Source organism: Petromyzon marinus, chromosome 12 (assembly GCF_048934315.1).
Source record: "Petromyzon marinus isolate PM22_M1 ecotype Great Lakes invasive population chromosome 12, UKy_Petmar_22M1.pri1.0, whole genome shotgun sequence".
In the NCBI taxonomy this organism is placed as follows: Eukaryota; Metazoa; Chordata; class Hyperoartia; order Petromyzontiformes; family Petromyzontidae; genus Petromyzon; species Petromyzon marinus.
In genome coordinates, this window is record NC_133678.1 from 14,695,557 (window position 1) to 14,715,953 (window position 20,397).

At 50.1% G+C, this 20,397-nt stretch overlaps 1 protein-coding gene across 1 annotated transcript in view; it reads left to right on the forward strand.

Moving 5' to 3' along the window:
• LOC116941507 (proton-coupled zinc antiporter SLC30A2-like) overlaps positions 1 to 19,914 on the forward strand; it is a 29,272-nt gene extending 9,358 nt beyond the window's left edge. The window contains exons 3-8 of the mRNA XM_032952639.2: positions 836 to 982; positions 2,227 to 2,380; positions 9,374 to 9,581; positions 11,341 to 11,446; positions 17,526 to 17,660; positions 19,146 to 19,914. Of these exons, the coding sequence (XP_032808530.2) occupies positions 836 to 982; positions 2,227 to 2,380; positions 9,374 to 9,581; positions 11,341 to 11,446; positions 17,526 to 17,660; positions 19,146 to 19,294 (899 nt within the window). The 3' untranslated portion in view covers positions 19,295 to 19,914. The remainder of the gene's footprint in view (positions 1 to 835; positions 983 to 2,226; positions 2,381 to 9,373; positions 9,582 to 11,340; positions 11,447 to 17,525; positions 17,661 to 19,145) is intronic.
• The last annotated feature ends 483 nt before the right edge of the window (positions 19,915 to 20,397 follow it).

The window sequence follows — 20,397 nt, forward strand, 5'->3', positions numbered from 1 at the left end:
CGTGTTTACTGATCCTGGAGGAAACATGAGCTGAGCTGGCCACTGACTGTGATTTGAACTCGCGACCTTTTTAATTGCTAGTGGGAGCACTGCTCAAAGTGCCTATCAGTTGAACAGGAGAGTAATGCGTCTCTTGGCAGTCTTGGTACGCACTCCGTGGCACTGCACTACGATTGGGGTTTGTTTTTGGTGCTGACATTGTTGCTCACTGCGGGGGGGTGGGGAGCAGCGACGCGAGTGCTTTGCATGCTGCGCTACAAACCTAGTGACGTGAGTTTGATTCCTGCCCATGGCTAATCTCAGTGGTGAATAATAAGTGGACTGAGTCCCGGGAATCCGCCCCCTCTCCACCAAGCTACACTGATCAGCGATGGCGAATTATGGTCAAGCATGCTCCGTGCAGCAGAGGACTGCAACTTGTTATTTTGTAATCCCTTGATGTTGCAGTCTTTGCATGCGTTGGGTCAGGATGAATATCATGCCCAATGTGAGTGTGCAGCCATTTGGATCAGTAACTTCTGTTCACATTTCTTACGTGAATTAAATAGCTCACGTGACCCTATTCCCTTGCAACCATACGCACGGTATGATGTGCAATGTGCATGCACATGTGCAGTGGTCTATAACATTGAAGGTGACTGCTGTGTTTATCCGGAAGAGGCTCAATCGAGTGCTGTTGCTCTTTTTACGAGGGTCCTACTTCAGGATCATTGACCGATTGGTCTTTGGGAATTCGGCGCACCTCCGGTTGACTACGTACGGTGCGAAATAATTTTGACATGCGCTCGTACAGGGTGGTTCGACGCGGTATGAACTTTGTTGCTCTTTCTTGAAGGTGGCATCCTCGCGCACAGCCTGGCCATCATGACCGACGTCGCCCACCTGCTCACCGACTTTGCAAGCTTCTCCATCAGCCTCCTGTCGCTGTGGCTCGCTGACAGACCCACCAGCAAGAGGATGACGTTCGGCTGGTACCGGGCAGGTGAGGACCAACCCCTTCGCTGCCGGTCGAATCAAGACGACTCAAAACCTCGCTTTCTTCAGCTGGTACGGCTCACTGAGTTCAACAGCTCTGTCGCTTGGGGACAACCCCAGCCCAAGACTCTCCGGGCAGTGGTGGCAGTTACAGGATATTCCAGTTATATAGAGCGGCACGGAGATTCGTAGAGTTACAAAGAGACTCGGACACTCAGATTCGGACTTTATTTCAGCTGGTCAGGCCCCAGTGAGCGAAGCAGCTCTGTTACACAGACGGCCATAGGTCCAAGACATCCGGCAGCGGTGGCGATTACCGGACGCTGCTGGTTTGGACTGTGCAAACTAACAGCAGTGAAAAAACAACGGCAAATTATTTGCACGAAAGCCACGCGAAAACCGACTAAAACCAGCATGAACAACAAATAGTGCTCAAACACAAATCAAAACAAGTATTCACAAAAATTGCTTGGTTATAGCGTGAGCAGCACCGGCGCCTCCGTCTCAAGTGCCGTTCGTGAACCGTGAACAGTGAGGGGGGGGGGGGATCCAGGGTGCAGTCCCGCACTGAACAGTTCCCGGGTCGCCGGTGGACATGGTACAGGTGGCGATTGACACGGAGCCACAGAGCCACAGCTAGCGGTGGATACTGGATGTGGTGTGCCGGGTGCGGAGAGAATTCATGTTTAGCAGCCACGGAGTCGGCTCTTCTCAGTCGCGAGAGAAGGGTGTTGCACAAGTGTGGAGCCATCAGTGCGGCTAATCGGGTGCTCAGTCAGGTTGGCGTTCTCTCCCCGCTCGAATGAGCGATGGCGCAGGGTTCGTCTTCATTGTGATGACCCTGAGCACGTGGTGGGAATTCCACAGTCGAATGGTTGGGGCCAATTGCTTCACAGGCTGACTATTCTTCGCTTCGTACAAAAATGATGGCCTGAGTTTACCTGTGACGTCGTCTGTCATGCCGTGCTGCAACTTCAGTCACCGAGATTCGATTCCCGGCCATGGCTAACATCGGTGGTGACTATCAGAACAGGCCCCTTGGCTTTTCCTAGGTCGGCTCAGCCTTGAAACAACGCCTGGTGTTGTGTGCCGACAGCATCGCTTGGGGAGACCAAGGCGGTCAAGCGTGGCGCTGGCCACACCACCCCGTTGTGCGCCGTGGCGGCCCAAGTAGGTGCTCATGATCAGCATCTGGCCCGACGTCTTGTATTCGACTACCTGGGGGACCTTTGTCTGTGTCCGTGTGAGCAGAGATCCTGGGCGCACTGCTCTCCATCTTCTCCATCTGGGTGGTGACCGGCGTGCTGGTCTACCTGGCTGCCTGCCGCATGATCTCGCGAGACTTCGCCATCGAAGGGACGGCCATGCTCGCCACCTCCGCTTGCGCCGTCATCGTCAACATCATGTGTGTGCGCTTGCACACAGTCAGCCACTTGCCGCCAACGTTGGGTCAACGTTGGACCAAAGTTAGTCCAACAATTCTAACCACGGGCCACCTTTGGTCCAACGGTTCCAGCCACATGCCAACGTTAGGCCATCGTTGGGCCAATGGTTCCAACCGTATTCCAACGTTGAGCCAACTAGAGGCCGACCGAAATTCGGTTTTGGTTTCAGCACCGAAAGTTGGCAAATGGCCTCTTTCGGCATACTTTCGGTTTCGGCCGAAAGTAAATTTTTAACTTTCAGTCTGGTTTCGGTTTCGGCCGAAACCAAAAATTCAGTTTCGGTCGGCCTCTAGAACCAACGTTGCATGTTTACTGGGTGGGTGAGAGCATGCGCGCGTGCGTGAGTGTGCAAGCGTAACATACATTTTGGGGAGTGGTAGTGAAGTGCTCAGTGCACTGCGCTAGGAACCTGGAGATCTGGATTCGGATTCCCGCTCATGGCCAACATCAGTGGCGAATATCTGAACAGGTCCTGGGTCTCCCCTACGTCGACTCAGCTTTAAATGAGAACCTGGTGCAGTGTATAAACATCAGCACTGGAGAGACAGAGGCGGTCGGGCGTGGTGCTGTCCACACCACCACGTGTACCTATGTAATTGGTTCTGGAGACACTTGTAGAGGCGACTCTTTATTACAACACACCACGCCAACAGTCCTGATACAGCCTAGGGACACAGCCTACTTATAGCGTGCCTGACACTCGCTACGCTCTCGGGTCCTCCGGCTATGATTACCCTAGGGGAGGCTATCCTGACCTGACCCAGCCAAGGTGCGGGTCCAGACTCTGGCTTCCTCAGACCTTGCCCTTACAAGGGCGTGAAGCCGGGAGTCCCAGAGTCCCACCACTGGCCCAGAGTCCCACCAGTGGCCCAGAGTCCCACCACTGGCCCACACAGCGACCTCGCCCTTACAAGGGCATGGAGTCGGGAGTCTCAGAGTCCCACCACCGGCCCGCACAGCGTCCCGGCCCTTACAAGGACAGCGGGGCAAGGGGGTTCAGGGTCCTAAGCTGGCTGGTCTTGGTTCTTCGGTCGGCGACTGGCTCAGATCGGCTGGGGAGGTGCCCTTTTATGCCCCCTGCCCATCGAGGGGTGGGGCTGCGAGGGATCCCAGAACCCCCGCAGCCCCCCCGCCGTTGGGGGCGCCGAGGGGCTTAGCTGTTTAGGATCCTGAGCCCCCAGCAGCCCCTCCCCTCTTGGGCTGTTACTGCAGCCCCTCCCCTCTTGGGCTGTTACTGCAGCCCCTCTCCTGGCGGTACAAGGTACCGCCTGCAGATGTGCCCCGTCTACCACTGCCGGAATACACCTATGTCGGCCTTGTATGTATGTATATTAAATTTCTTTCGGACCGTACGTAGCCAACCGCGCTAATAGGAGGCGTGGGGAAAAGACAACAAACTAAACACAAAAAGCAGTTTTAAAGAAATTAGTCTTCAATCGAAATTTAAAAGTGCATAGCTCCAATGGCTTCCTAATGTTTGCTAACTACACTTGCCCCAACAGCCTAAAAAGGCTGTAGTTTTATGGGAATCTTTGTTTCTGTCGCATAATTACAATTGATATAGTCACAATTCTTTCATCATCAACAACATCACCGACTTTATATGAACAACATCAGTATGCACCTTTGCGCGGGATTGTGGGTCGTGAAGCAATATTATTCACCAGGTAAGACATCCGCATTTTTGCGAATTGACATTTTCATCATTCTTTCATCATCAACATCATCCTCTAGGAATAGGTTTTACCCTTTTAACTGGCACAAAAAACTGACACATTTATTCAAGGCATCATGTTTGCAATAACCACAACACAAGCAGTCAAAATGCAAACAAAAAAGACAACTCTGATAATAATATGCACTGTCCTTGAAATTGATTGGTCCACACCCGAGACGGCTTTTCTTAGAGCCTAGTCTCCATTGGTGTTGGACCAGAAGACGCCAAAAGGCGTACAACTCAAAAACAGTGCACTATCAGAGTATTGAGGGCTCGGGGTGAGCATTTACATTATGAGACAGTTAAAAGGGTAAAACCTATTCCTATATCTTGTTACTGGCAAAGGAGGTCTCATAATGTAAATGCTCACCCCGAGCCCTCAATACTCTGATAGTGCGCTGTTTTTGAGTTGTACGCCTTTTGGTGTCTTCTGGTCCAACACCAATGGAGACTAGGCTCTAAGAAAAGCCGTCTCGGGTGTGGACCAATCAAATTCAAGGACAGTGCATATTATTATCAGAGTTGTCTTTTTTGTTTGCATTTTGACTGCTTGTGTTGTGGTTATTGCAAACATGATGCCTTGAATAAAGGTGTCAGTTTTTGTGCCAGTTAAAAGGGTAAAACCTATTCCTATATCTTGTTAGTGGCAAAGGAGGTCTCATAATGTAAAAAAACATCATCCTCATCACTGACTTCATATGGACGCAATCAGTGCACCTTTGCGCAGAATTGTGGGTCGTGAAGCAATATTATTCACAGGAGCAGAATCTGTTTCATCCACGGACCACCCAGCATCCTACACCCCTGGTGTCAAAACGCATTCATTTCTCTCTCTAAATACCGGTGACACAAAAATATTCATATTACTTGAACATAAAAACATTGCTTCATTGTACGCAGCTGTAAGGCTTTTTTAATGGGGCGGGGGGCATTTAGATCTTAGGGATTGCTTAGTTTAATCAGAGTAATTTACCTAACCTAATCAGAGTAGTTTACCTAACTTCATTTTCTTTTATATCATAAGTCAAATATTCATTGGCCGAAACAAAAGGTAAAAATTGTCATTATTTTCCAGATCAACCTGCATTTGCTTCACAGCTCTGCAGACTACCTGGAGGACCGTCGCAGACCACTCGCTGGTGGTGCGGGGACCACTCTCTGAGACCTACTGGTTTAACCAATGCGAATCTCGCGCTGGCTTCAGCTTATACGGGTCTCTCCAGTGCGGCACAGCCCGCCATCCTGATAGGCCGACCTCCGCTCATGAGTTTCCAAAAGGTCAACATCATTCTCCAGTTAGTTTTGCCTGCTTCAACAAATGCTGCGGTAAATCGGTGGCCAACGGGCTCAGTTGTTACCCCACTGTCTATGAAACAGGCATCGCCCACGTTGTGTTTAATACGTCACGTGTCCAGGGATTCATAGCAGCCGGATTGGCGACCCTGGGGTATATTTTGACACACAGCACGCCACATCCGAAATGTGTCTCGCTTCGGCTGCGACACTATCCTCGTACCGCCTACTCCTGTCCTGAATGACGTGCCTGTTCCAGTCCATCACCAGCGACCTGTAATATATTCAGTGAGAAATTAAGACCCCCCGCTGCATAAATGTAAATGAATGGGTGGAAGCAGGTTGAGACACGGAGAGTCTAAACCTGACATTTAACTCGGACGCCGTCCCCGATGGAGCACTCCCTCGGGCAAAGCGAGCTGCACATTCGCTCAGCCGACACCATAAACTGCCAACCATCGCTCTCTCAGATCCCTCACTTTGGGGGAAATGAGGTGAGGGGTTATTTATAGGCGTGAGAGGAGAGAGACGTGAGACGTGGATGCATGTGTTTAGGGCTGCGGATTGTGCGTGCGAGTGTTTTATAAGGAGCGTCGACGATGTTACTGAAATTTTGGTAAGCGCAGGTAAGAAACTGACACTTTGCTGATTAACGCTTAGTTCTGAGTGTGTAATCACACTACCGATATAATCACACCACCACCGATATAATCACACCACCACCGATATAATCACACCCCTACCGATATAATCACACCACCAATATAATCACATCACCGATATAATCACAGCACCAATATAATCACACCACCGATATAATCACACCACCACCGATATAATCACACCACCACCGATATAATCACACCACCACCGATATAATCACACCACTACCGATATAATCACACCACTGATATAATGACATTACCGATATAATCACACCACCACCGATATAATCACACCACCACCGATATAATCACACCACCGATATAATCACACCACCACCGATATAATCACACCACCACCGATATAATCACACCAACACTGATATAATCACACCACCGATATAATCACCACCACCGATATAATCACACCACCACCGATATAATCACACCACCGATATAATCACACCACAGATATAATCACACCACCGATATAATCACACCACCACCGATATAATCACACCACCACCGATATAATCACACCACCGATATAATCACACCACAGATATAATCACACCACCACCAATATAATCACACCACCGATATAATTACACCACCGATATAATCACACCACCACCGATATAATCACACCACCACCGATATTATCACACCACCACCGATATAATCACACCACTTCCGATATAATCACACCACCGATACAATCACACCACCGATATAATCACACCACCACCGATATAATAACACCACCAATATAATCACATCACCGATATAATCACAGCACCAATATAATCACACCACCGATATAATCACACCACCGATATAATCACACCACCACCGATATAATCACACCACCACCGATATAATCACACCACCACCGATATAATCACACCACTACCGATATGATCACACCACTGATATAATGACATTACCGATATAATCACACCACCGATATAATCACACCACCGATATAATCACACCACCGATATAATCACACCACCACCGATATAATCACACCACCACCGATGTAATCACACCACCACCGATATAATCACACCAACACTGATATAATCACACCACCGATGTAATCACACCACCGATATAATCACACCACCACCGATATAATCACACCACCGATATAATCACACCACAGATATAATCACACCACCGATATAATCACACCACCACCGATATAATCACACCACCGATATAATCACACCACCGATATAATCACACCACCACCAATATAATCACACCACCGATATAATCACACCACCACCGATATAATCACACCACCACCGATATTATCACACCACCACCGATATCACACCACTTCCGATATAATCACACCACCACCGATATAATCACACCACCACCGATATAATCACACAACTGATATAATGAGATCACCAATATAATCACACCACCGATACAATCACACCACCGATATAATCACACCACCACCGATATAACACCACCAATATAATCACATCACCGATATAATCACAGCACCAATATAATCACACCACCGATATAATCACACCACCGATACAATCACACCACCACTGATATAATCACACCACCACCGATATAATAACACCACCGATATAATCGCATCACCGATATAATTACACCACCACCGATATAATCACACAACTGATATAATGACATCACCGATATAATCACACCACCGATATAATCACACCACCGATACAATCACACCACCACCGATATAATCACGCCACCACCGATATAATAACACCACCAATATAATCACATCACCGATATAATCACACCACCAATATAATGACACCACCGATATAATCACACCACCGATACAATCACACCACCGATACAATCACACCACCACTGATATATTCACACCACCACCGATATAATAACACCACCAATATAATCGCATCACCGATATAATCACACCACCACCAATATAATCACACCACTGATATAATGACATCACCGATATAATCACACCACCACCGATATAATCACACCACCACCGATATAATCACATCACCCATAACGGGCGATTTCATGTTCTAATTCGATTTAAAAACAAAAACTGAAGAGATCGACCGTATTCCACACGCAGTGAAAAGGTGGAAGCGGTTGTTTTCAACAGCTAGCGAGATACTTCGTGAGCGTTCGGGCAGCAGCGGCTGCCCTCGCCAATCCACACAGAGCACGGCCATACCCAGTCACAGTGCCGCTACTCACAGGTTAGGTCAACCGAACATATGTCCGCTTAGAAGGATGTGATTCAAAATAACATTGCACGAGTTCGAACGTACAACGTACGGGATTACATCACGTCACTTCTTAAATCGCGCGTGAACGGTAACTGAAGACTGATAACTTAAAAAAAATTCAGCAATGTTTTTGGACACAGTTTTATTTTTGTCACTCTCACGCACGCTCCTATAGCCCCTCGTTCACGTGTTCACCCCTTCAACAAAGGGCTCTCACTGTCACCCACCCAACCGCTACTTATTCGCCCTTTTGTTGCCTCGACAAACATTGTGATGTTAAGCGTGACCTCCAAAATTATGCAAAAAATAATGACAAGAGATGTAGATGATTTTGGTAGTGATGTTAATAACGATGATCACGAGGTGAACGGTACTGGTGATGATGATGGTGGTGGTGGCGGCGCTTCATGAAGATTATCTTAATGACATAGATCAGTATCAACATTATTGCGATGATTACCATCTTGTCATGACACATGTACGAAGATTATTTCAGAGATAGTGATGATGAGACAATGAAGATATGTTAATGGTGATTTTGATGGTGAAGATAACGTTGATTAATTTAATATATGTATGTAGAACTTCCTTCGCGTCGTTAATCTGACGTGCGGGGGAAGGACATTCGAGATGCTAGCGCCCACAAAGACAATGTCAGTGTCCATCGCATTCATGCAGAAGAGATAAAAGCACAGGCTTCGTTGGTTTGTGTGGGCAACTGGGATGGAAAGCAATAGATGGCCAGCAATGGCCCTGTGCAGCCATATGGAAGGAGTACGGAGTAGAGGCCAACCTCGAGGAAGTATGCATCGACAACCAGGGAGGGGGAAGAGCTCGCACAGCCTCATGGGCCTACACGAAGCCATTGCCGTGGCCGGAGGCCAGAAAGAGTGGAGACATTTCACTCCGCCTGACAAAAGAAGATCATATTCGTCAACGATGTTCATGTTGACGACATGACATTGTCCAATCAGAACTTATCTCTCTCTCTCTCTGCAGCATGGCTGTTCTCCTCGCGCGAGGCCATCACTCCTCCGGACCCAGCGGGGACTCGGAGGCTCCCCCAGCGGTGCCTCTTCACCTGCACGGCCACTCGCATCTGCAGAGCCACTCTAACCCGAGCATCCGCGCCGCCTTCATCCACGCCCTCGGAGACCTCCTGCAAAGCATCGGCGTCCTCGTCGCTGCCTGCATTATCTTCTTTAAGGTAAGTGCGGCAGAAGGTGGCGATGGATGCCCCCAGCCTCCGTTACCAATGCCGGAGGAATGGCGGGGCCGAGTCAACACCGTCCGAATTTGAGCACGCAACCTTCTGACCACGAGCCGCACCTTCTGCCGCTGAGCCACCGGGCCGATAGCAGGGGGCATATTACACGGGTCTATCTTGCCACCTGTGTTCGCTGTTCACAGCAGGGGTTGGGAAACGTTTCATGTGTGCTTTCAAATGCCGCTCGTGAGCCACCAAAGACAAAGATCCCCGTATAGCCTTAACAGACTGTTGGGGCAAGTGCTGTTAGCGAGCAGCACCAATGAAGGCCGGCACGGCACACGAGGGGGTGGGTGGCCAACACCACGCCCAGCCGCCTCTGTCTCCCGAGTCGTGATGTTTACACACCGCACCAGGACCGCTTCAGATAATCGTTAGTGGTGTTGGCCGTGAGCGGCAATCGAACTCGGGTCGCCAGGTTCGTAGGGCAGCGCGCTAACCGCTGCACCACCGTTCCCATGGTGGGTCATCACACGCTCATATACAAACACCACGCTCACTTCTGTCACTGTAGAAATAGGTTAGCCGCATGTACGCGAAAGCGCACAAACCGAACCCACATAAAGCGAGGGAAACCTGTATATCGGATGTCATTAATCCAATCCGTGTATACATTTTTGTCCTTGTTGCTGGTTCATGCAGAATTGAAACCAGAGTGATATGATGGGATATGTGTGCAGTCATTGGGTGCCTGAGCCAAAACCATGAACTCACGACGCTTCTGAACCTGGTTTAATCACCGGTGCGCGGAGTCGAACCCAGGATCCCAGCGGTGTCGGCTCAGTGTTCTAAAAGATCCATTATGAACGCCGTCGACCACCAGACAATTTCATAACTAATCCCCTGTCGTTAACTTACTTTTGCACTGAATATTTTCGGGACTTTTTAAATGAAGTTTCTTTCATTTAAAACAATTATCTTTTGAAAGTGAAAACGCTCGAGAGAGAACCATTAAGAGTTGGATGCCAATAATCGTGCGGTGCTTTTAGATGGCCATTGCGGTGTCGTTCCCACGCTCCATTTGCCCCGCTCGTTACTCCGAGGCGCTCTCCGATTCAACGTATTTTTCTAATCACGCCACACATTAACATCGGTCTGTGGTTAAAGAACACGTTACAAGCCCTTGATGAGAAAGAGGGGAAGGTGTTTTTGATGTACGTAAGTGACGACGACGATGATGATGATGATAATAATAATAGAGGATTTTGGGTTAGATTACGCGATCTAACCCAAAAACCTCTATTATGGAAATATTGGTCATGAAAGCCTACGTGCTAAACTGATGGTGAATTGAGTAATTATGACAATGATACTTTTGCTAATGTGAATGAACTGTTATTATGATGATGAAGTCCTTTATAATAGTCATGTAGATGTGAATAGGGTATGATGATGATGGTGTGAATTTGGTATGGTGATTATGTGAAGACGGTGTGATGATGATTTTTATTGGGTGTGATGAAGATTATGTTATTTGTGTGTGATGAATATTGTGCGAATAGGGTGTAACGATGTGAATAGGGTGTGATGATGTGAATAGGGTGATGGTGGTGAAATGAGCGTTTGTGGCGACGATGCTCACGATGTAAATTGGCCGTGACGATGATGAATTTCGCCACTGATGCTGACGCGACCCCCCCCCCCCGGTCCTCTGATCCCACCGTGCCCCCCCACCGCCCCCCACCCCCCCCCCCCCCAGCCAGAGTACAAGCTCGTTGACCCCATCTGCACGTTCATCTTCTCCCTCTTCGTCCTCGTGACCACCATCACCATCTTGCGCGACGTGCTTCAGGTGCTGATGGAGGGTGAGTGTGGCACATGCTTCACCGCGCCGGTCGGGACGCGTCAGCGAAGGCGGGGAGCGTTGGCGTAGGAGCGTAGAAGCACAGCACAACACCGCAAGGGGCTGGGCTAGGGTGAATATTTTTTAACGTGTGCGAACATTTTCTTGTAATTCTGAGCACGTACCAAACGTTAAACAGATTTGCGCATTTTGTGAGCACCACCTTTTGTGCCCATTACTACGCGAAGCCCAAGGTGTCTCCTAGCTCACACAAGTGTGGTGCAGTGGCTGAGCCAGTGGTGGAAATTCCACATTCCTATGGTGGCAACCAGATGAAGGGTCGAGTCAGCTCTCGACTGGGATTCGACCTAGCCACCTAGTTGGGATGTATTTGGTGGCAAATTCTAGGATGTGATTTGGCCGACGTGGCATGGCCAAGCGGTAATGTATCTGCAGCTTGTTGCAGGGGTTCAAGCCTGTTGGCCGCACTGGTTAATACTGCAATCTGCCTCACAGTGGACATGGGTGTTGGGGTCATCATGGTCCAATTAGATTTTTTTTTTATCACCGGCCAATCACTTATTTATCTGCTTGAGAAAAACCTGCACAGCAAACATCACCCGTGTGTGACACGCAGAGTTTTCGTGATAGCCGTGCACTGTAATGATCGCGTGAATGCCAGGTGTACCCGTGATTACTATAATTACTAATTTTCAGTCTTCCTTTATCTTTCTTTGCATGGCAGTGGCGGCAGTGGGGTGTAGGAGGGGTGATCAAAAATGGACTTTGGGCTAATGCTGAAGATGGCAAGCCATGTCATGGCTGCAGCAGCAGTGCTGCCCGTGAACGAATGATGTGGTCGGAGCTTTGGCTTCGCTGTCCACGATCGCGATTTACAGAGAGAGAGAGCGGACGGGCGGGCAGGCGGGCAGTCGGGCGTGTTTCCCGTAGCGATGGACATCTCAGGGCAGGAACATATTTGCGAATTCTCCTCCTCGTCGTCGTCGCCGTGATCGTCGTCGTAATTCACGAGCCGCCCCGCACGGAGCGTGCCAGCGTGTCTTTATGGCAGTGCCGTTTCATTTCACACTTCACTCGGCCCGATGTGCGGAGCGGCGGCAGGGGGAAGGGGAACAGAGCAGTGGCTGAGGGTGGAGGAACAGGAGATGAGAGACAGAGCTGGGAGAGAAATAATATAAATTGGATCTCGTGGGGAAACAGAAGGCATTAATAGGAATCTTATGTTTATCCAGGAAACCCACGCAAAATCTCAAGGGTCCCCTTAATAAGTGGCCTACGTGGGATGTGCGGCAAATTCACTTTGAGCCTTTTGTGTTTGAGGAAAGCAATTAGTAATCAGGGACATTACGCTGCCTGCACCGCACGCAAAATTGCTCCATCACAACTTGATCCGTAAACACCGCCTTGCGGAGTGCAGGATTGCAGGTTCGGAGAGAGGAGAATAATGGAGCAATCGAGTTTCGGGAAGGCAGTAAAATAATTTATCTTTCCGTGCAGCAGAGGCAGCAGCAGCAGCTGCCCCGGTGATGTATAAACGGCTGCTGTGTGCTCAGTTTTCGTTTAAAGCTGCCGCAGTAGCGGGGCGCTGACTTAAACAATGTCCTGGGTGTGACAAGAGTCACTGCGAGACCCGGCGCCCGTTTGTCACACTGGGGCGGGTGACGTCTGGGGGCCATCGACACTCACCCGTGTCCTGCCGAGCCCTAACATTTTCCGCTGACGGACAGATCCAAAATGCACAATGACTTGCTCTGCAAATCAAGCGTCTAACCCGTAGGGTTCTTCATGAGCGAGGTGGCACGGGTGGCTCAGAGGCCGTAGAACCGCGTCGGAGCACAAAACCTGGCAACGAAATCCGGGTTTCAGCCAAGTGTGATTATACCGGGTCCTCGAGTGTGGCGAGTCGGTGGTCTTAGCCCGGTCACCAATAAGTGACACAAACATAATATATATTTTTAATTAGATTGTGTAAATATAAATGTGTCGCTAAACCCACCACCACCCAACACAGCCAATTATTAAGGTTCGTCACGTAAACAGAACATGTCACTTCGTTACTAGTACAGCACACTGATGTGTTGAAGAGCAAATCCACAACATTTACAATCTGTACACAAACAAAACTACATTAAATTTGGGTAATTGCTTGATTGAGCATACAACTAATGAAGTGCAAATACAACGTTTGGTTTCACTGACAAGTGAATGTGTTGCGATGGAAACGTCGTGGTTTTTTGATTCACTTTATTATTATTTTTCTATCTACGTGACTTTACTGAAAGAACCAAAGAATATCAAAAGCGAATAACATTCTTAGCAGGGCATATCAAAGATATGCGGCTATGTTGGACAAAGAGACCAATCAAAGATATTTCAGAAGTAGTTCGGTGACATCGTCTCCTGGGTTCAATGCTTTGCTCACAAAGTTGCGAATGGAAATCTGTTTCATGGCATTATTCTGGGGGCACAGTCGAAATATCACCAGAGAGAAAAGGCGTAAAGTGAAATTATCCCTTTTTTAACAAATTAAGATTCCATTCGATCGATGGCCATAATTCTAGCCGGGTCTCTCTGCATTAGTGACCTAGAAAAAAGGTCATAACTGGCACACCGCATCTATGTATGTATGTATGTTGAACTTCTTCCGCACCATACATAGCCAACCGCACAATGTCTGTGGCTATGAGTCACTTGCCGAGTTCAGTCCACCAGCTGCTTGGAAGATATGAAGTGAGAAATTGAGCTCTTGGCTATAGGCATCACGTCAAGAAATATAAGAATGTATGTTCAGAACTGCAGTGCATCGCCCTGTGCAAGAGGAAAGCCGCAGAAAATGACATCCTGGGACCACTTTTGAAAATGGTCATTGCATGTCAATCACATTTCAGTACTCAGACCTGGAACGTAATTAAAGTGAAACCCCACATTAATTTTGATGGGATTGTGTGTGTTTACCCTCATATGAGTAGCTGGTGCGATGGTGTGCAAACATCGCCACCAGGAATACAAAGGCGGCCGCGCGTGGTGCACCTGCCCCTACAGTCTGATAAGGCTATGCGGGGAATCTTTGTGGTCATTGCTTAGCGAGCCGAGGCCATCTCCTTGCTACACGTGACCTGGTTCAACCGCGGGTGGTCGCCCAGATTCGATCTCGGCTGTACCCGCTCAGTGCCCCCTCTAACCCCCTGTGCCACTCGGCTGCCCCCAGCACAAGTAATCATCATGCCTCGCGAGCACCCAGACGCGGGTTTGTGGGAGGCGCGAGGGTTTGCGGCCTATACTCGCAGCTTGCGGCGTTCGACCCACGCAGCCAACGGAGACGCTTCCAGAGTCGGGGACCGGGACGCACAACTCCCGAGTTGGCAGAAGCTCACGGGCTTAGATGGGGAAAGGCTCCTGAACTGGGGCAGTTCATGCCTGCGTGATCATATTTTGCAAGCGTCATTGAGCAACTTGTCTTGGTCCTGTGTGCGCACTCGTGTACGGGCGGTAGCGTAAGCGGTTGGCGAGCTGCGCTATGGCGTTGAGTTCCGATTCCTGCTCACGGTCAACACCGATGACGATAATTTGAACCGGTCCTGGGCCTCTTCTAGGTCGACCCAGCCTCAAATGAGTACCTGGTGTGGTGTGTAAATATCGCCACTGGGGAGACAAAGCGGGCCGGGTGTAGTGTTGGCCAACCATCCTATCGTGTGCCGTGTCGATCTTCATAGGCGCTCACTAACAGCACTTGCCTCAACAGTCTGTTAAGGCTATACAGGGGATCTTTGTCTTTGCTTCGTGTGTGTGTATGGGTGCGTGGGCGAGTGTGCGTGTGTAAATGTTCACAAGTCGTGAGCACAGGTGGTGCATCTGTCATATCAGTCAACCTGTAGCACCTGGGTCTGCCTTCCACATTTCACATAATTGCCTCAAAGTGTACGTCATCTGGCACAAGGGGCCGTCCATAAATGACGTCACGCACCGGGGGGGGGGGGATCAGACATTTGTGACGATGTGTGACGAGGGGGGGGGGGGTTGAGAAATGTGACGTCACATCAAAATGCGAAACTTTAAATAAATATAGACAGCACGTTCTACTTATAATAATATGAATCCCTGCAGTCACGAAAGCTTTAAATCACGTTCTACTTAATTAAATAGACTTTTTATATATATGTTTTCTCCTACAACATCAGAGTGCAGCGGCACATTAAATACGCACTATAGTGACAATAGTTTAAAGCGATTTGAAGCATGTATTTTTTTTTGGGGGGGGGGGCAGAGCTTTGTGACGTCATATTTGAGGGGGGGGTCTGACTTTTTGTAACGCTGTGTGACGAAGGGGGGGGAGGGGTCAAAAATCGTCCAAAATCGCGTGACGTCATTTATGGACGGGCCCCAAGCCAGGTGGTGAATGGTGGCTATTATTGTTCCCCTCATGACTGTGTGGTGTGTGTGGGGTGTTTGTACGTGGTGTACGTGGGGTTCGTGGTGTGTGTGGTGTGGCGTGTGTGTTGTATGTGGTGTGTGTGTGTGTGGTGTGTGTGTATGTCTTTGTGGTGTGTGTGGTTGTGTAGCAGTTAGCGTGCTGCACTACGAACCTGGAGACCCGAGTTCGATTCACGCTCACGGCCAAGTGCCAACACTAGTGATGATTATTTAAACCGGTCCTGGGCCTCCCCTAGGTCGAATCAGCCTGAAATTAGTACCTGGTGCGGTGTGTAAACATCGCCACTTGGGAGTCAAAGGCGGTCGGGCGTGGTGCTGGCCACCCACCCCCTCGCGTACCGTTCCGGCCTTCATAGGTGCTCACTAGCAGCACTTGCCCCAACAGTCTGTTCAGGCTATATGGGAGATCTTTGTCTTTGGTGTGTGTGGTCAGGAGTCGGAGCCATTCCCTGTTCACTTTGGGGTGCGACAGGGATGTCCTCTGGCTCCCACATTACTTAACATCTATTTCGACAACGTAGTTCGTGAAGACTTCGATGGTTGTACTGGAGGAATTTTTTGCAGGCTGATCGATGCCCGGGTGCAGTGTTTTGTATGCCAATTATCTGGTGATTGCTGCTCACTCAGAGGAGGATTTGGAGGCGCTGCTGCTGAACCTGGAGCATGCCATTAAGAGGTGGGGCCGTACCATCAGCCCCACCAAAACTAAGCACCTGCCTGGGTATGTTGTACCATCAGACACTCCACCCCCACAACTCCCAATTGGTGATGGGGCAATTGTGGAGAGTGCGGGGAGTTTCCCAAACCTGGGCAGTGTGCTCATGACCGGCTCAGGTTTGACAGCAAAGGTCTCACTCCAACTCATGCGAGCGGAATTATATTTTAATCGGCTGCGTAATGCTGTGTGGAAGCTACCTGGTCTGTCGCTCCACACGAATCTTCGGGTGTTCTCGACCACGGTAATGTCCTCCCGTCTCTACGCTTGGGAAACGTGGGTCCCCGTAATGGAACATCTTCGCCGGTTGAAAACACTTAGGCTGGCCTGCTTACAATCCATCCTGGGTTTAACCATGCTGGATTGTGTGCGGAGCTCACATATCCTTAAAGATCTCGACAAAGCCCCATCGGTGAGCTTCTCTGGCAAGCATGGCAGCATTTGCTGGGTCATGTAGCCCGCATGCTCAGCCACCGCATGCATAAACAGCTTTTGTTCGGCCGGATAGAGGGGGCAAAACGGGCGCGGCCCACGCTAGAGAAAAGATGGAGTGATGTGGTACAAGAGGATGTGGAGCTGAGTGGACTTGCTGATAACTGGTACCAGCCGTGTCAAGATCGGTCTATATGGAGGAGAGTCGTGAAGTACGCTACTGGGCAATTGGAGGCAGTCGCCCTCCAGCAACAACAGAGGGCAGACGAGCGACGCTCACAACAACGAGCGGAGCACCGGGCGGCTAAAACACAGCAAGTTAGCACAGTAGGAGGCACAGGTGGTGCATCGGCCAGTCATCTCAGTCAGCGGGCGTTCGACACTTCACGTGGCCTTGACGTCCACATAGCCTGGCACAAGCGCCGTGGTGACGTCACCGCCACTTAGTGGTGAATGGCGGTTGTTGTTGTGTGTGTGGTGTGCGTGTGTGGTGTGTGTACAGGTGTCCCTCTGGGTGAGCGATTCGACGACGTGCAGGGGTCGCTCCTGTCCATGCCGGGCGTGCAGGCCGTGCACGACCTCCACCTGTGGTCGCTCACCTCGGGGCGCCGCGCCGCCTCGGCTCACCTCGTCACCGGTTGGCACGGGGGGCACGTGGAGTTCGGGGGAGGCGGGGGGAGGGGTGACAGGGACACACAGGAGACAATCAGAGAGGCTGTAGCGCTGTAACGACTCTGACGACGATGTTATTCGAGCCACTTTATTGGGTCACAGTCACAATAGGGACCCTAGACTTCGTTCTTGCCTTCAGGTTGTAACTTCCTCCGAACGTCCCCATTCCTCGTGATCTCCCCTTTTACACTCCTTGAGCCCCCTTTCTGGAAGCTTCTTGTTCCTGTTTTTCCCTTAGCCAATCCCTGTCCTTCCCCTCAAACGGATCCTCTCTGTTTCCCGAATGATCTCTAAAAGTCTGCCTCCTGACCAATCACCATGGAGGCCTCTTTCTAGCAATTGGAGACCTTTAATTTCCAAATAGCCGCTAGGCTGCATATTGGCTTGGGGTCATTTTTCGGCCATTACAGCACGATCCTAGCGCTATCCCTAACCAAACTAAGCCAGCCAACCAGACACGAGCATTGACATTGACCACACTCACTAGATATTGGCCCTACCCCTGACCATGACCGATGAGCCAACCAGAAACGATCGCTCACCTTAACCATACTCGCACTCGCCAAACCAACGCACTTGCCAATCAGCCGCTCGCCGTAACTGTAATGTGATCGTGTGTGTTGTATGTAGGTATGTATGTGTCTGTGTGTAGATGTAGTGGATATAGGTGTGGATAAGTACATTCTTGTATGTATATGTGTGTCGGTCGACTCAAATGAGTACCTGGTGCGGTGTGTAAACATCGACAAAGAGGAGATAAAGGCGGTCGGGCGTGGTGCTGGCCACCCACCCCCTCGTGTACTGTGCCGGCCTTCATAGGTGCTCGCTGAAAACAATTTCCCCAACAGTCTGTTCAGGCTATATGGGGGGTCTTTATTTTTGTTGTGTGCCCATGTGTGCACAGTCGGGAGCACAGGTCGTGTTATTCCAGTCATCTCAGTCAATCGACCCATGGCACCTGGACACATCCCGTGACCTTTAAGCGAGCCTTCGACACTTCACGTGGCCTCAAAGTGTACCTAGCCTGGCACAAGCGCCGTGGTGACATAATCGCCACGTAGTGGCTTACGGCGGCTGTTGTTGTTATGTGTGTGTGTATTTGTGTGTTGTGTGGGAAGCTCTCGTGTAGTGGGTAGCACGCCACGCTACGAACCCAGCGACCGGAGTTCAATTCCCGTTCACGGCCAATTACAGCGGCGGATAATTAAACTGGTCCTGGTGAGTCTCCCCGAGGTCGACTGAACCTTAAATCAGTGCCCGCTGTTGTGTGTAAACATCAGCACTGGGGAGACAAAGGCGGCCGGGCGTGGTTTTTTGGCCACCCACCCCCCTCGTGTGCCGTGCCATGCCGGCCCTTCGTACGCGCTACCCGCACTTCCTGCAGCGGTCTGTCAAAGGCTGTACCCAGTGGTGGCGTGGCCACCTTTGTCTTGGTGCGTTTTGCGTGCAGGCCCGGGGGAGCCGGCCATGCAGCCGCTGCTGCAGGAGGCGACGCGCCGCCTGCGCGAGCTGCACGGCTTCCACGAGGTGACCCTGCAGCTGGAGCCCTACAACGCGACCATGGCAACTTGCCCCGACTGCAAGGAGCCGCACTCATAGGCAGAGCACCGATAAGCCGCCACGGCAACCCACACCACCACCACCAACGCTGGCCGACGACACGAACACCGACCGCCGCAGCACGAGCGCTGCCATGGGCACAAGCAACGCCACTGACACGGCCAGAGCTTCTGTACCGAGCACACCGCGCTGCCGCACCGGCTCTGCCACCGCACTCACGCTGCAATGGCACCAACCACTACCACCGTGGCAATAGCATGGCAACGGTTGACAGGCCGCCAAATCGTTCTCCATTTCATCCCAACCCTTACGCCGTAGTCACACGACCCATCCATGGTGGCCAACCTGCCACAGCACTCAGCTGCTGTGAACACCCTTATTTGTGTCAGTTGTGTTGCCGTGTCAACTGGGATAACGCTGCAATGAACAACCTTGAGGTCCGTGTGAGTGGCTGACCGCTGGATATCCCGTGGAGAGGATGGCTCTCACAATGTAAATGTGAATTTCCCAAAATTGGCTCAGGACCACGCATGGAAATGAAACGTGGGGCACCTGGGGCTTTTATACTTTTAACCTTTTTTTGCGTTAAGTGTTTACAAACTACGGTGCGTTCCCGCGTGTGTCCTTCCCCTGGCACACGTTCCCCACACGTTGGACTGTAATAAATGTGCGTGTGCATGCCCTGTCTGCCTGCGTGTCACTTACAGCCAACGGTGCAATGTCTTTGACGAATATTCAAACAACATCGATCCGTTATGTAACCGAGAGAGGTGTCGAGATAACCGATTCGTGGGTTTTTGTGGCTGTGCTGCCGCAACAGTTTCCCGATGCATCTCCGGGGTGTACCACGTGTTGTGCGGAAACCACGTCTGAAAAAGATCCCACGCACGCAGAGCAAAATGTTAGACGGCATTCCCCACAAGAAAAACACATCGGAGAGTGATGCGTCTCTCAATGCTTTCGTCAAGAACTTGCCATTGAGCTGTTTGGCAAATGCTTAATTAGATGCATTTGCTTTTTTCATACGAGAGCATAGCAGAGTGTGTATGTGTTGAAAACCTATGCATACAAGAAGATGATGCTATAAATCTATAAAGATTGATATTCTTCGTATTCTTTGGTTCTTTCGATAAAGATTAAGT